General features: G+C 39.7%; 1 protein-coding gene across 9 annotated transcripts in view; it reads left to right on the top strand.

Moving 5' to 3' along the window:
- Positions 1–15,797, top strand: part of fryb (furry homolog b (Drosophila)) — a 64,061-nt gene that overhangs the window by 45,766 nt on the left and 2,498 nt on the right. For 4 of the 9 annotated variants that reach the window (XM_028032031.1, XM_028032024.1, XM_028032029.1 and 1 more), the window contains exons 34-66: positions 55–201; positions 667–835; positions 927–1,017; positions 1,149–1,222; positions 2,880–3,030; positions 4,106–4,209; positions 4,422–4,513; positions 4,593–4,686; positions 4,795–5,014; positions 5,160–5,311; positions 6,155–6,342; positions 6,425–6,519; positions 7,543–7,741; positions 7,833–8,057; positions 8,305–8,503; positions 9,001–9,098; positions 9,339–9,509; positions 9,752–9,892; positions 10,005–10,190; positions 10,413–10,577; positions 11,559–11,633; positions 11,790–11,960; positions 12,142–12,150; positions 12,457–12,651; positions 12,735–12,872; positions 12,957–13,156; positions 13,552–13,756; positions 14,007–14,156; positions 14,257–14,355; positions 14,439–14,522; positions 14,772–14,789; positions 14,961–15,071; positions 15,381–15,616. In XM_028032031.1, coding sequence (XP_027887832.1) covers positions 55–201; positions 667–835; positions 927–1,017; positions 1,149–1,222; positions 2,880–3,030; positions 4,106–4,209; positions 4,422–4,513; positions 4,593–4,686; positions 4,795–5,014; positions 5,160–5,311; positions 6,155–6,342; positions 6,425–6,519; positions 7,543–7,741; positions 7,833–8,057; positions 8,305–8,503; positions 9,001–9,098; positions 9,339–9,509; positions 9,752–9,892; positions 10,005–10,190; positions 10,413–10,577; positions 11,559–11,633; positions 11,790–11,960; positions 12,142–12,150; positions 12,457–12,651; positions 12,735–12,872; positions 12,957–13,156; positions 13,552–13,756; positions 14,007–14,156; positions 14,257–14,355; positions 14,439–14,522; positions 14,772–14,789; positions 14,961–15,071; positions 15,381–15,616 — 4,652 coding nt within the window. The remainder of the gene's footprint in view (positions 1–54; positions 202–666; positions 836–926; positions 1,018–1,148; positions 1,223–2,879; positions 3,031–4,105; positions 4,210–4,421; positions 4,514–4,592; positions 4,687–4,794; positions 5,015–5,159; positions 5,312–6,154; positions 6,343–6,424; positions 6,520–7,542; positions 7,742–7,832; positions 8,058–8,304; positions 8,504–9,000; positions 9,099–9,338; positions 9,510–9,751; positions 9,893–10,004; positions 10,191–10,412; positions 10,578–11,558; positions 11,634–11,789; positions 11,961–12,141; positions 12,151–12,456; positions 12,652–12,734; positions 12,873–12,956; positions 13,157–13,551; positions 13,757–14,006; positions 14,157–14,256; positions 14,356–14,438; positions 14,523–14,771; positions 14,790–14,960; positions 15,072–15,380; positions 15,617–15,797) is intronic. The other 5 variants (XM_028032027.1, XM_028032028.1, XM_028032025.1 and 2 more) reach the window with 5 other exon arrangements.

Below are 15,797 nucleotides of genomic sequence, written 5' to 3'. Positions count from 1 at the left end.
TCATCAACAAACTTTTCCGAGTCATAAGTAGATTTTTGGTGTTTACCTGATCAGTATGGAGATGAAGTCCCTGGACCTGAGATTGAGAATGCCTGGAATGCTCTGGTGTCCAATGAGAGGTGGAGCAACAACCTGCGAATCACGCTGCAGTTCCTTATCAGTCTGTGTGGCGTCAGCAGCGACACCACATTGTTACCGTATGTAAGTAAGATATAAAATCCTATTATTTGAGTTTCTTGAAGAAACCTTTTGAAGGGATTCCTGTCCAGCTTGGAAAAGTATGGAGATATATGGAATTTTGTTTTCATATTTATTTAGTCTGAATAAATATAGAAGAAGAAAATAAAGTGTTAAAAAAATATTTGTAATTATAATGTTCTATTTATTCCCAACTCTATGTCTATATCTCTATCTTTCTTTCTCCCTCATGTCTTTCATTCTTTTCTTTCTTCCTTGTTCTCTCACTTCTGTCCTTCATTCCCCCCAAGTATCCTTCTCTGTGTTCTTTCTCTTTTTTCTTCATGCATATCTTCCTTTGTCCTTCAAGCCCTTCCTTCATTTGTGCAATACTCTTGCATCCAGCCATTTATTCTTTTTATTCCTTCCCTCTCTCTATAACTGAACTAAACAAATTAAACAGTCTTTCCAATTCTTATTGTGTTTCAGATTAAAAAAGTGGTGATCTACTTGTGTCGAAACAACACCATTCAAACGATGGAAGAGCTTCTGTTTGAGTTGCAGCAGACTGATCCAGTCAATCCTGTAGTTTTGCACTGTGACAATCCTCCCTTCTATCGCTTCGCTGCCAGCAGCAAAGCCTCGACTTCACAGACAGGTGAACAGATGTTTTTTTTTGGATTTTGTCTATTTTAATGTGACAGAAAGTCTGTAGATCTGAATTTCTAAAACCTATTCTTTATTTGCAGGCACCACATCCAGCAGCAACACTGTGGTGGCCGGTCAGGAGAACCTACCAGACACAGATGAAAATAAGCTGGTCAGAGAGAATGGAGAGCGGTTAGTTGCATTTCCCTGTACTAAGAGTCAAAGCGACTCTAATCTTACTACAAATAGAAACCCCCCCCACAAATGACAGGAAAATGTAGAAACTTTGAGACTGATTTCCACCTTTCATGTCCTACATTCAGGAGGGCGAGGGCTCACAACAGGCTGGAATCCCGCTACAGCAACAGCTCTGGAGGTTCCTACGAGGATGAAAAGAGTGAGTTACCTTATGACAATGACTATTAAAAAGTCCAGAATCTACGTTGTGTCTGGTCTTAAAATAGCGGGAGGTGATGTGAAAAGAATGTAACAGTATTCTTAATATTATTCCTTTTAGTCTAAAATATACACTACTCTAAAGCTTTAAGCAAGTTGTTACTATTCTGGTAAAACTCTCCAGGGTGAGTCAAAAGTAGCTGGTGGGAATTTCCCTCACAATTTCAAAGTTCTTTGTCTTTTGTTATGTTTGGCAAATATTTTGCTTCTTAAAGAAGCCTCATCCCGGTTAATATCTTTGGCATGTGTAATGGTTCACTAGAGGGACCCAGAAAATCAGCCACGACACAGGAGTGAGCAGAAAACTCTGATATTTATTGAAAGGCAGTTTAAACCGGGCACGCAGGATCGTCCGCTGCAGCACTGCGAAGGGGGGCGGAGAGGAGAGATCGGTGACTGGACAAATAGCAACAAAAGGATCCGTTACTGCGTGTGTGAAGGGAACACTAACCTGGCTTGGCGATCAGTAACTGAAGTGATCGGCTGAGGAACCGGGAGGAGCGCAGATGCTGCGCTGACGCAGAGTTTCGGCAGGAAGTGCCTGGGGAGGGAAGCGCTGATGCAGGGCAGCGTACAAACTAGTTAGGCAGCAGAAGAACCAAATCCAGATCCGAATCCTTAGTCAGACGGGCCGAGGTCATGCACGATCGGGGCTAAGGGTAGAATCCGTGGGAGTGGGCGAGAGCGGTGTAACTGAAACAGGCGTGGGTCGAGATCCAGAAGGGCGATAGTAACAGTCCGACAAGGGCAAGGCAAAAAGGGCAGGTCCGAGGAACAAAGCGTGGTCGTGGCTATGAGGGCGAGGTAAAAGTGCTGGAAAACTACTTGCTGAAAACGTTCGATAATCTGGCAGCGTGGTTGCGACTGAGAGAGGCTTAAGAAGGGAGACAATCAGGAAGCAACACAGGTGCGAGGAATAACAGAAATGAGGGGTGTGACTAGGATTGGCTCAAACAGAAAACAGTACGATGTGAACATCACAGCATGTGTTTGTTTTGGATGACCTCCATTCAGATTTTTAATCAAAGAAATATAAAGACATTGCCATATTACATTGGGTTTTATATAGCTATTTAATGTTTATTAGCAGTCAATATGGTGCATTCACTGCTTGCATACAAAGATAATTTATGGCTAATCAGGACCTGTCAAGCCTAAAATCATCTGATTACCTTCCAACTTCTTGGTTCTTATTTACAGTAGCTTAGCATGAGGAGCATACATCAGATAATCTGGTTTAACAGCATCTTCCAAGCAATTATATTTTAAAGAACTACTGAACTTATAGGTTTTGCTTATGGTGGTTGCCTGGAAACCAGTTCCAGCTGCAGTTAAAATAACATGTAGTTGATTTATAATGGATTAAGAATGTCTTTTTGGTTTTTATCTAATTGTTGGCTGGAATTCTTTCTTATACTTACTTTAAAAAAAAGTAACAAAACATTGTCTCTAAATATAATGCCATCTATAAACAGCCTTTAGCTGTAGTAGCTCTTGCAGGACTTTATCTAACACTGAAAAAAATAATAATTCTCAGTAGTCCAAGTGCAGTAGGATGAAGAGTCCTTGATTTTATTTTTGATGTTTTCTTTTTGCAGCTGACCCTCTGCCACCATACGCTGGATGGCTTCTTGGTGTTTTGGAGACCAACCGACCTCAGCCATTACCCATGCCTGTTAATGGGGGCTGCTGGGCCCCTCTGGTAGACTACCTTCCAGAAACCATTACTCCCAGAGGACCTCTGCATAGGTATTCACATGTTGATTGGAATCTCAAACCAGTGGCACAAAAAGTGTGTATGCACTAGATGTGACACATATACGTAGGTGCTGCACTAAAGAAGGCTCCAAAGCAGTGGCGGAAAAATTCTTTATAGTCAGCATTTTCAGTGTTCAGCAACTGTTTGTACTTATATAGCTGATGGGAGTAATAACAGAGGCATGGCCTTCCTTCACCTCTACTCCTGTCTGTCACTCACTCAGACACTAGAAGCATTAGACAGAAACCAGATAAACCAGATGTTGTTTATATAGTTATTACTTAGGAGGATTTGCCATGTTTTGTTTCCCACTTGCCTAAAATTTTTATTACAACACAATGCAAGAGATTGGACTGTTTAACTTCGAGAACCTTGAGAATCATAACCTTCACTTTTGCTTCTTACCTGGTTTTCCTGTTTAATTGTTTCCTGTTCAAAGAGAAGCTTAACAAGTTCCAGCATGAAGCAAGCACATAATCAGTTTTGACCATCATACTTAATTAGTTTTCACTGAGTAACAAATGCACCTATCTAAAGTTACTTCCTTGTTTAACCTGTCACACATCTCTTTGTGCCAGAAATGACAGTGTAATAGGCTTGTGTTTGTCTTTGGGTTTTTTTGCAGTTTTGATTCAACTATTATATTGTTCTATCATGTATGAAAGAGAAATTAAAGACTGGAGAAAGCTACGCTAAGTTGCAAAGGTATTCATATCCCTTTGGTTTATTTTAGACTTTTTGTGATAGACCAATACAAAGTAGTGCATTATTATAAGGTGTGAGGAAAATCTTTTTTTAAGGGGGTTGGAGGGTAGGACGGGGTTGAGGGAGCTGAGCGAATCTGACACTAAATAAACAACCAGTTACTGTAGAAGGATTTATGTTAATAATTATTGTAAGAAAGGTCCAGTCAAAGTCCAATTGAATATGACCTTTTCACATTGAGTAGAATTACCAAGGTGTGTTGGAGACCTTTGTAAGAGCGTTGTGTGTGAAAAGAGAAAAAATAAAATGTTCATTTATTTTGCCCTCATGATTCTTGTCTTTCTTCTTGTTGGCCTTTAGGTGCAATATTGCTGTCATCTTTATGACTGAAATGGTGGTGGACCACAGCGTGAGGGAAGACTGGGCTTTACACCTGCCCCTGTTACTTCACGCCCTCTTCTTAGGTGGGTTTCTGCAATACACACAGCTTTGATCTGCTTTGACCTGATTTATACAGTACATCTAAAAAGCTCATAGCTCTTAATTACAGAGATAAAAGTGGAATTAATGGAACACTCAGCAGTTAAAAACAAGGCACATACTTAGGCAGTGTTTTTCAGCTTATTTTGCGCAATATACCTGATTTTCCTAACTTAATGTTTATTTGTATTTCCAGGTCTTGATCACTACAGACCAGAAGTTTATGAACACAGCAAACGCCTCCTTCTTCACCTCCTTATTGCGCTCTCCTGCAACAACAACTTCCAGGTCTGAACGCACTGTGTTAACAATCCATTTGCATTCTCAATAGCAAGACTGCTAACTTTATTTCTTTCTGTGTTTGCAGGTAATAGCATCAGTGCTGATGTTGACGAGGGAAATCACAGACAATAAGACCCTTACTATTAAGTCCAGCTACCACTCAGAGTATCAGCAGTCACGTAAGTAGTAAATATGATATTCCTGTGCTGTTTACAGTTCTCAATACTTATTTGCAGGGGATAGTATTTCTAGCTCACATTTTAACCCATGTTGTCACATTTCTTTAGAAGCGCCTGACTTCCTGCGAGAGTGGCAGGCGTCTCCTGTGGTGGACTCGGGACTCAGTTCCACGTCCAACTCATCCTCTGCCAGTCTGGGTGGGGGCAGCACTGGAGGCAGTGTTGGAAATTTGCCCCTCGTAACTCCAGATGACCTTGAAGATCTGGAAAATGCACCCAATGAGACGGATGAGAAAACAAACAAGCTTATTGAGTTCCTCTCCACGAGGTAATGCCACAGAGACACTTGTTCATGGGTGCTTTAGAGGATGTGTGTGAAGAACATCTTTTTTTCTTTCTGTACGCCGTGTGCTGTGTGCACGTTTAAGTGCTTGTTTAACTTGTGTGTGGTGCTACTGGTGGTGGGTATACAGTGCCTGGAGTACTGTGTTGTTCTTGCTCAGAGCTTTTGGGCCATTGTGGGCACACGAGGACATCACTCCAAAGAACCCCAACTCGAAGAGCACAGATCAACTTTCCAACTTCCTCCGACATGTTGTTTCTGTCTTCAAGGAGTCCAAGTCTGGTGAGAAACCGCTTTTCTTGGTATTAAAACTACAAATACTTTTTGTAATATTTACTATTTACTAAGAGTCAAATATTGAGCTATAATCCTGTGAAAAGTGTTTAGTTGTTTATTTGTTTTTTTTGTCCAACTAAATGTTTCAAATGATCAAACTAATTTTAATGTCAAAAATAGCCTGAATAAATAGAAAAATCAAATTTCAAATGATAATATTTATAACTGGTAAATAGTCATCCAGACCAGCCTGGTTTTATGTGAAAATTATTTTTTTCACAGTGAAACATGAACAACTTGTTTAGAGCTCAATTAGATGTACACCTGAATTTTTACTAATCTAATCCAAAACCTTAATTTTGGTTATTAAAATCACTTAGAGATGGACCTACGGCTGTGATTTGGTTCATTGTTAAACTAACAAAAGTACGCCTGCATTTGCTTGATTTTTTTTTTGCTCTTTGCTAACTTCATGTTGTCAGACGGGTTTTGTTTAAGTAATTTGATTCCATAGATCAGGCAGTAATCAGGCCTGGGGTGATTATTGAAGCTGAGCTAGGCTTCCAAATAATATTGCCAATTGCTATAAATTCATAATTCATCAAGGGAGAAAGTTACTTTCTCACGTAAGGTCATGTTGGTTTGGAAATTTATGTTCCTTTAAAGAATTAATTCCTAATTGAGAATTGCGTTTAGTATTTACTCTTAAATTTTTGGCAAATTAAGTATGCCAAAAAAGCAAAAATAAAAGAAAGGGACAAATACCCTTTTGAGCATTGTATATTTGATACATTTAAATGAGTTTCCATGTGTGTTTTTCTTTACCTGTTCATCCATCTTTCTGTTCAGACTTCCACCTGGAGCAGCAGCTGAGTGATGTGGCATTGCAGACAGCTCTGTGCAGCTCCTCACGTCACTACGCAGGGCGATCCTTCCAGATCTTCAGGGCCCTCAAACAGCCAATCAACAACCATGCCGTCTCTGACCTGGTCTCACGCCTTGTGGAGGTGGTGGGAGAACATGGGGACGAGGTGCAGGTGAGAGTTAAAGTTTTCAGGTTCGAGGCATAAAGCAAGTTTGAGACATACCTGAGTTATTTATTTAGCTTATATGTTTCAGGGCTATGTGATGGAGGTCCTGTTGACGCTGGAGGCTGTTGTGGTGAATCTAGCAGAGTGTCTGAAGAATAGTGATCTCATGGCAGCTCTCACAAGGTAGGATTTTTCATGTTTAACTGCAGTGCACTACAGTGAATAGTACACAAGTATCAAATGTAATATTAGGTGTGTAAAGGTACACTAAAATTATGTAATGTAACTTTTCTCAGTATGATTTGATCAAGAGAAACACATATTTTTTGTTTGAAATATATTTTAGATCCTCAAAGAGTGTCTAGGAAAGAAGTAATTGGAGATTTTTTTTAAACTATTTTCAGTTACGTAATTGGGGAAAATTATATAGCCAATCTTGGATAATTGGTACCAGAATAAAACCACCTAAAGTGTTTAATTACTATGATGGTTATTTTGGATTGAATAAAAATGTTTATATCACTTTGGAGCTGTTTTGATATATAGACAATCGAGTGTGTGAGTGGTCCCTGAATGCACCTTAAAAGTTCAGCTGTTGGGATTTTCCCTATCCTCAGAGGAAATCCTTCTAGGATGTCTGCTGCTGCTTAGGATATTAGGCTGACTGCTACTATGGGTGGCAGGATTTGGACCTAAGCTTTGTTTACATTAATTTTAAACTTGCTTCTGGTCAGTAATTAAGCAATGTTTTGTAAAATGCTCACAACCCTTTGGTCTGATTCTTCTTTCTTTCTCTATTATTATTGTAGCTCAATAAAATTAAGCTTAGTTTTCTGAAACATCAGACTTTTGTGATAACTCTGTCTGTGTGTGTTCAGCTTCAAAACAAAAATGCTTTTGTTTGATACACATGCATTTTGAACCAAAGGGGCTGTACCCAAAATTTCTGGTACATATTAATACACTGTTGTATCCCTAGTAAGTATTTATACCCCTTAAATCTTTTCATATTGTCGCTTTACTAGAGAAAACTACCTTTTTTTATTTTTATTTTTAACCAAATCACATAAGCATATATATTTATTGGGAACATTATGATTTCAAAAGATTTAACCAAATTTTGAGCTAAACAATCTTCTGTCTTAGAGAGATTTAATGCAGTGGGAATATAAATGGTCTCATTTTTTCGTTGTGTTTTATTTATAGAACATCCTCACCAGACTTTGTGACTAGTGACAAACTGATGAACAGAAAGAGCACAGGTCAGCTGAACTTCCCTGGCCCTGGGTTTGCTGGTCTCTCATCACAACGACATCAGCGCTCCTATTCTGTCCCCAAGAAATTTGGCGAGTGTGGTAACGTGTTGAGTGATCCTCCCCGCAGTGCAACTCTGGATCGTATACAGGCAAGACAGACAGATTTTTTTTTTATTAATCTTCAATAATTAAGTCTACAGTAGTACAACTTCCTAATTCTAGTGTCTTTTAAACTGACAGGCTTGCAACAGTCATGGTCTGTTGTCCCGCGTAGCGAGGACCCCAGGGTCCTGCACATCATCGACCAATCGTATTGATCCTAGTGCGTTGTCAGACCCTTCACACGTTTCCCATCCCTCATCAATCCTGGCCACGGTCTTCTGGGTAGCTGTGTCACTCATGGAGTCAGATTTTGAGTTTGAATACCAGATGTCTCTCCGACTTGTTCACAAGCTGCTGTCAAAGGTAGATAAGATTGATACAATTATAAGAACAGAGATTACGGCAGAGTGACTGGTGAAAGTAAAAGAATACAACCACTCTTTAATGACTGTGCTATTCTTTATCATACTGTCAGCTAGAAAAATGTTCTTATAAAACATCCCTGTAAAAGACATAGTGGGGTGACTATAACATTCTTCACTCTATCTACAACCTTATGGTGTATATAAAAAAGCTTTACCTTAGGAAAGCTAAACTGCTTCTTTTGCAGGTGCCCTTAGACAGAGCGGAGAACCGTGAACGACTGGAAAAGCTGCAGGCTCAGTTGAGGTGGAGTGGGTTCTCTGGCATTCAGCAGCTTTTACTGAAAGGTTTTACCTCCCAGACGACATCTGACCTGACTTTACAACTATTCTGCCAGCTCACACCAGTGTCACGAGTGCCTGTTGTTGATAGCTCACAGTCTATAGGTGAGTGATGTTAATCAGCCTTTTTTTTATCTTTATATTGTTCTTAAACAATATCAGACTTAAAGATGTACATTTGATGTACTGCACAACTCTCTGTCTTGCATTTTTCATTTTCTAAATGTAAGAACAATAGGAGAAAATGTTTTTCAGATCTTTTTAGACTTTCTCCAAATTCAGAAGTTATTGTTACGTTATTGTTAGTTCCCAAAAATAATCTTGTTTAAAAAAAACAACAACATGAAATCAACATTTGGGCTTTTCAAAATTGTGTGAAGGAAAGGCAATATTAGTGTGTGTAAACTTCTTAATTAAAAAAATATTTTAATAAGCTGTCCAGCTGCTCTAAAACCGTAAACTGTAAATCAGATTAGGTTTCCTGATCTGATTAAATCAGAGACAGTGAGAAAAAGGGTTATGTGTCTTTTTATGTCATACATGTAAATATGTAACTTAATTTGATTCTATGAACTGAAATCCAGCTTCTTGTCTGTCTGCAGGATTTCCTCTCAATGTGTTGTGTCTGTTGCCTCACCTCGTCCAGAACTTCAGCCATCCAACACAGTTTTGTAAGGAGAGCGCTGAGAGGATTGCACAGGTGATTTTAAATTTTCACTGCTTTTAGCCTATTTTATTTGTGTTGTTGGCTACAGTACTGTATGTTTCCTCGATGATTTTACTGGAAATGACATGAAGCAGTAAAGATCCCACTTTTTGTGTCTGAAAAAATAGAAATTGGTTGCAAACTTGGTGGAGGATCAGATAAAACGCTGCATCAGTTCTGGCATTGTTCTGTGGTATTTGGCTCTTTCTTTCTAAAACATTTTACGTTACTCAGGTGTGTCTGGAGGAGAAGAACACAAAGCTGTCCCATCTGGCACATGTGATGACTCTCTATAAGACCAGATCCTACACGCGTGACCCTTTCTCATGGGTCAGTGTGGTCTGCCGCTACCTCCACGAGGCATTCTCTGATATTACACTCAACATGGTCACCTATATGGCTGAGGTAAAAGCTGCCAAAACATCCATTATTTACCTAGGTTTCTTTATTTTATTCCTAGATTTTTCAACTAGTTGGAGGTTAAGTAAGCGGAAATCTGAGTAAAGATGCCATTCGGCTGCTATTTTGCTGAAGTTTTATGCATTTAATTTTTATGAAAGGACACTGAGTCACTGTGACACTCCTTTTAATCAGGAATTCTGCAGTTGCTTTTCACTTACTAAAATATCTGCCTCTACATGTCTCAGCTGCTAGATAAGGGCATCCCCAACATGCAGCTGCCTCTCCTTCAGATCATCTACTGTCTGCTCAGTCACATGGACCTGACAGCTGTTCAAGTCAAACAGTTCAATGGTGATGTCATGAAAACAATCGAAAAGTTTGTCCATGTAAGTCCCTCTGTAGTTAATTCCTCTATATTATTTTTATTTTTAATAGAGTTAAATTATGTTAAAGAGTCCCCTGCATTCTATTTATGCTTTTTAATGTGTTATTTTATAGACAGTACACTGGAAGGATGCTTTAAACATCCTAAAACTGGTAGTTTCACGTTCTGCCAGTCTAGTACACCCGTCGTATATCCACTCTCAAGGAGATTTTTCCAATCTTGAGGTCAGCAGAGTGTGGGATGGTTCAGCTAAGGCTCTGCCAGGCAAAACCCTGGATTTCACATTTGACATCTCTGAGGTGAGTACAAAGCCCTTCTTAAGCTCTTTATTATTTTTACAACTTACTTACACTTCCTATATTATATTTAATATAAATTCTCCCTGTTATTACGAGGTTAATTAAGACAATATAGAAATGTATGAAAAAGCATAAAAGAAGCTAAGTAAAGCACAAAAAAGAACAGGACAGATGCCTTTAACATAAACAGATTCTGACACACGCTTTGTGTTTCTCTCACAGACACCAGTTATCGGGCGTCGCTTTGATGGGCTCCAGGGTTCTGGGGGCAGAGAGGGGAAGGCCAGAGCTATGGCTGTAACACGAAGCACCTCCTCCACCTCCTCTGGATCAAATTCCAACACCATCCTGGTGCCTGTCAGCTGGAGGCGTCCACAATCATCTCAGGTAGTTTAACACCCTGAAGGTGTCTTCTTCTTTCTTACCCTCATGTGGATATTTGTGCGTTTTAAAATAGTTTTTACATTATGCTCCCACTGTTTATGTGGCGTGTGTATTGTGGGACTAAAGTTTAAAATGTACAGCAAGCTACTGTGTAGGGACAGAGTAAGCTTACTTTTTTTCTCTTTACTTTTTCTACATTTCTGACCTTCTGAAGGTAAACATTCAATGCTCAACACACAATGAGTGCACCATGTGGTGAACCAGTTTTTGCAGCTTTAAATGGAAAATAATTCAGACTAGTCTGCCTTGGCTAAAGCATTTAGCATGCCACAATAAATTAATCTTCATCAGTGAAGACAGAGTGTCTGCATAGTATGTCACAAAATTAAGCAATGTTATTATCAGACCATAGCTGGAGTATTTAAGTTGTGGATATGTAAATTCATCTAGGTTCTTAAAGGTTATTACAAAATGTGAATGATGTCTATAAAGTATGTATTAGCCTGGCTTAGCCAGAGATTAAATTGCACAGGCTAAAGACTCTGATATGTAGAACGAAAAGGATGCAGTGTTGTTCTGTTTTTTTAAAAGCCACATATCTTCATACATGAGTAAAATTTAGAACAGGTAATGCAATAATCCATGTGGGGTATAAAATTTAGTTACTGCACACTGATCTTTCACAATTCCTGGTTGTCTTTCTTCTTTGAACTACAATGCTTTGGCCTTGCTATAAATCTTCTACAGTATTTTATTTGATAAAGGATCTAATTTATCAAATAAAATACTTAGTTTTTTAAAATTGTGATTAAAACAAATGTGTACTCATTTTTAGATGCTAAACATGACAAATAAAATTAATGAATGATTATAGTTTTCTAAAAGAATACAATTCCTTGTATATATAATGAATGATAACTGAAGCATAATGCTGTGTAGTTTCTTGTTAAATATTTTTATTCATTGCTGTTTTGGCCCACACAGAAAAGAACCAGAGAGAAGCTGGTAAATGTCTTGTCTCTGTGCGGACAAGAAGTGGGACTTACCAAGAACCCATCCGTAAGCTACTTATTAACATTATCATACAAGTATTGCAAGTATTTCTTGTTTACCTAGTATAACAAAATCATTGTTCTCCTAGTTCAGGCTTTTGTGTTTATCCAAAGTTGTCTTCATTAGCTCACAATGTTGACTCTTTATGTTCATTCTGCTCAGGTCATTTTCTCGTCCTGCGGTGACTTGGACATGATGGAGGTGCGGGAGAGCGGGGTTTCATCAGAGGAGGGTGGCACCAGAGAGGACACCCTGGATGACACTGCCAGCGAACAGCAGTTCAGAGTTTTCAGGGACTTTGATTTCCTGGATGTGGAGCTGGAGGATGGGGAGGTGACAGATTTGACTGAATACAATTTCCACCACCACCTATTCAATTTCTCTTTTTTTTCCTGTTTTTTTACTCTATTTGAGTTTTTGTCCTCCTTCTATGTCTAAAGTGTATTCCTCTGTTGCTCCTTGTCTGTCTCTCTATCTAACTCTGTGTCTTTCTCTCTCCTCCCCTGCTTCCCAGGAGCTTCAGGTAAGTCGTCCCACACTAATTACCTAACACAAGCTTTTATAAGCGCATTGGTGTTGCTGGCTCCCTTTTTCATGCTGAAAATTACTGCTTAATTTTGCTCTCACAGCTTGGTTCTACATTGCTGACATTTTTGCTGTTTTCTCTTGTGGAATAAACTGTAAGACTAAATACATATTATTTCCCATTGAGTAACAGTTTCATTTTGCTTTTTATGCTCATAAAGGCAGCAGCTTGACCTGAAAATGAGTTTTGCAGTTGTGTCCTCTCTTCCCCCAATGTGTTTATGTCTTTTTGTGTTTAATCCAGGGTGAGACTGTTGATAACTTTAATTGGGGCGTGCGACGACGATCTCTGGACAGCACCGAACTGGGAGACCTGCTGGAGGAGAGCCAGCACTCAGGCAGCACCCCGAGTTTGGGTCACGAAGATCCCCATGACTCAGACGAGTCCTCAGAGGAAGAGGAGTCCTCAACAAGCCAGAGCCTCTCCCATTCCCAGCTTGTGTGTAGCCTCAGGTTTTATACTAAATCAATGTTCCCATTAGAGCTTTAGAAATATAGTCCAGTTTTTCCTTCTGATTCCAGACCAACCCTTCTCCATCAGAAGAAACCAACCACACTGATTCTCTATCTACTTCTTACGACATATCAGCTGAACACCAGTCTTTGAATGCAACAACCCCAGGCCAGGGAGTCCTCAGTGATGATCATGGTGGCCTCCATGTGAGAAGCATTTCTGTTACTTGTTATATTGAAGTAGATTAATGTGTTACTATGACTTTAAAAATGATGATTTTCTTTCCTCAGGTGAGACTGTGTGGTGAGGATGAGGACACTCAGGCACAGGACGATGAGTTCTCTCTGAGCACTCATGAGCTGCCTCACGAGTCAGACTGTGGCGAGAGCTTTACTCTGGATTTACCAGGCCAACCTCAGGATCAGCTGTTGAATATTGCCCGTGGTCTCAACCCAAACTACTGCCAGCCACCGCTGGACTTTCTGCCCAGGTAAAGAAATCGAGAAGCAGCTCTGATATTTTCAAGAACCATTCTCTAAATGTGACTTTTTTTAAGCAATAGTATCAGCTATGACCGATAGAAATTACTGATCAGGCCCAAAATCTGGGTGTAGTGCTGGAGAAACTTAAAGATAGTTACAAAGTCGGCCTTCTATCACCTGTAAAACATGGATTAAAGGAAAAATGTCCCAGTACAATATAGAGAAACTCGTGTATGTGTTCATCTTTAGTGGAATTGATTACTGCAATTATCTAATCTGACTCAGGAACAGTTTTTCATTTGTAAGCTTTCTGATCACGTTTCATTGTTTGAACACGTCCTTGGGTTTAGATCAAGTCACACTTGTTTATATCATATTGCTTTTTTTCTTTGTTTTGTTAAAGCCTACGTGATGATGTGGATGACTTGGAGGACCTTGGTTTTCCACCTCCTCCTTCTCCATTTTTCTCCGCCATCTTGGCTGCATTCCAACCCACAGTGTGTGATGATGCCGAGGAGGCATGGCGTTGTCATGTCAGCCAGCTTGTGACAGATTCTGACGGGTCGTGCGCTGTCTACACTTTTCAAGTCTTCTCATCTCTCTTTAAGGTAAAACACAGAAAGAACCGGCTGAAAATACTCATAATTAGAGCTATTCTGTCTACTTGTGACCAATAAAAACTTTTCCAGTGTGTCTTATCCCTAAATTGATTGGTCAAAACACATTGCTTTTTCTGGATAATACTGAAATTGGGCATTTTTCAGTGTTTTATCTGCTGATAACCAGGATATCAGCAGATAAAATATTGCCGATACCATATCAGAGTAAAGTAAATCTTTAAAACTTTTCGTTTTGCAGAACATTCAGGGGAAATTCTGCACCTTGACAAATGATGTCGCTACATACCTTGGTGAGGGATTAAGGGGCATTGGGTCAAAGTTTCTCAAGTCCTCCCGGATGCTGACCACATGCTCAGATTGCCCAACAATCTATATTGACGCTGACACGGTGAGTGCTGTTGATACTTGGTCTGGATCTTCTCATACTGGCAGCTCTAATGAATGGATTTTACTCTCATGTTCTCCGTCTTCGTTGTTGTACCTTCCAGATTATGTCCTACGGTCTCCTGGACAAGATGAAGTTCAGTGCATTGGAGCTGCAGGAGTACCTTGATACATACAACAGCAAAGAGGAGGCTGCTGTATCGGTAATTCTACCTTTGTTACTGTACATATCTTCTATTTTTCAATGCAAGTGTGCAATTAAAAACTTTTCACCTTCCTCTCTCAGTGGCTAAGAAATTGTAAGGATACGTTTCCTAGATGTCCTGTTGAAAATGTGGTCACCTGCCAACCTGGAGACTCAGAAGAGAAGGTACATTCTTCACTGTAAAATACAAACTTTTTGAATTTTCCTGAAAATAGATTGTCTAAATACCTAAGCCTGTTCTCTTGCTTCTCCACTATGTTGTGGCACTAAACTATTTGCCTTATCTGCACGACTAATTCTTTATAGCCTGACTTTAGCAGTCATGGGGAATACAATGCTTTGCATGTGTTTGATTGATGGTCTGTCTTCCTCTCACCTCACTCTGATGCCCTAACATGCTCTATCGCTGTGTAGCAAATGGAGTCTCTTGCAGTAAGTTATCTCACAAGTTTCTCTACCTTTCTGAAATAAGCTGCTTAACTTACTTTTCACAAGACTATCAGCTAATTAACTGTGTGCATGTGTAAATCTATAAAGAATAAGTAAATGTGTTTTTAATAATACCAGTTCGTCTGACTTCAGTTTTTCTCATGACTCTTCCAGCAACTGGAGCTTTGCCAGAGGCTCTATAAGCTGCACTTCCAGCTCCTCTTACTGTTCCAGTCCTACTGTTCGCTCATTGGTCAGGTTCATGCCATCAGCTCTGTGCCAGAGGTAAATCACATCAATTTTAACAGAGGAGACACATAACAGCTTTTGTACTTACATTACAAAATTCATTCTGCATGTCTCTAGCAGTGTAAAGCTTTAAAATCTCTGTTTTACAAACTATCTGTAAACATTCTTTACATTCTCCTGAATGTAAGGCACTGTATGATCTTAAAAAATCCAACATTCTTAATTCCGTCTGCCACATGACTAGTGATGTTAAGGTTTCAGCACTGGGTCTCACTAGGTTCAACTTTCCTTCTGTAAGGACATGAAGCTTGCTTACACACCTAACTTCCATCTTCCACCCCTCAGCTGTTAAACATGTCTCGAGAGCTCACGGATCTGAAAAGCAGTCTGCAGGCGGCAGAGGCAGCTGTAGCTAGCGACCTGGAGCACAAACACTTGGCCCACACCCACGCACATGCCGCGCAGTTGGCAGCCATGGTCGTCCCTGACTTTCCCACCTCTGAGGTAGCGGTGCAGGCCATACTGGAGTGCCTTAGGAGCCACGAGTTCACCAAGGCTGTGTGCTACATCCAGGAGTGCAGGTGAGGGAAGCTCTGGAGATTAAAGAAATGTGGTGTAAAAGTTTATAATGAGATTTTCCTGTGAATGTACAATGAAAAAAGACAAAAAAATGAAATGCTTAAACTGAAAGTTGCCAGTATTGTTCAGTATATACCATAAAACACCCCAAATATTATGTAAGCAGTTAGTTGTGTGCTCTCC

This window comes from Xiphophorus couchianus, chromosome 11 (genome assembly GCF_001444195.1).
Source record: "Xiphophorus couchianus chromosome 11, X_couchianus-1.0, whole genome shotgun sequence".
Taxonomy (NCBI): Eukaryota; Metazoa; Chordata; class Actinopteri; order Cyprinodontiformes; family Poeciliidae; genus Xiphophorus; species Xiphophorus couchianus.
Note: the sequence above shows the minus strand (reverse complement) of the source record. Positions and strands in the feature narration are given on the sequence as shown.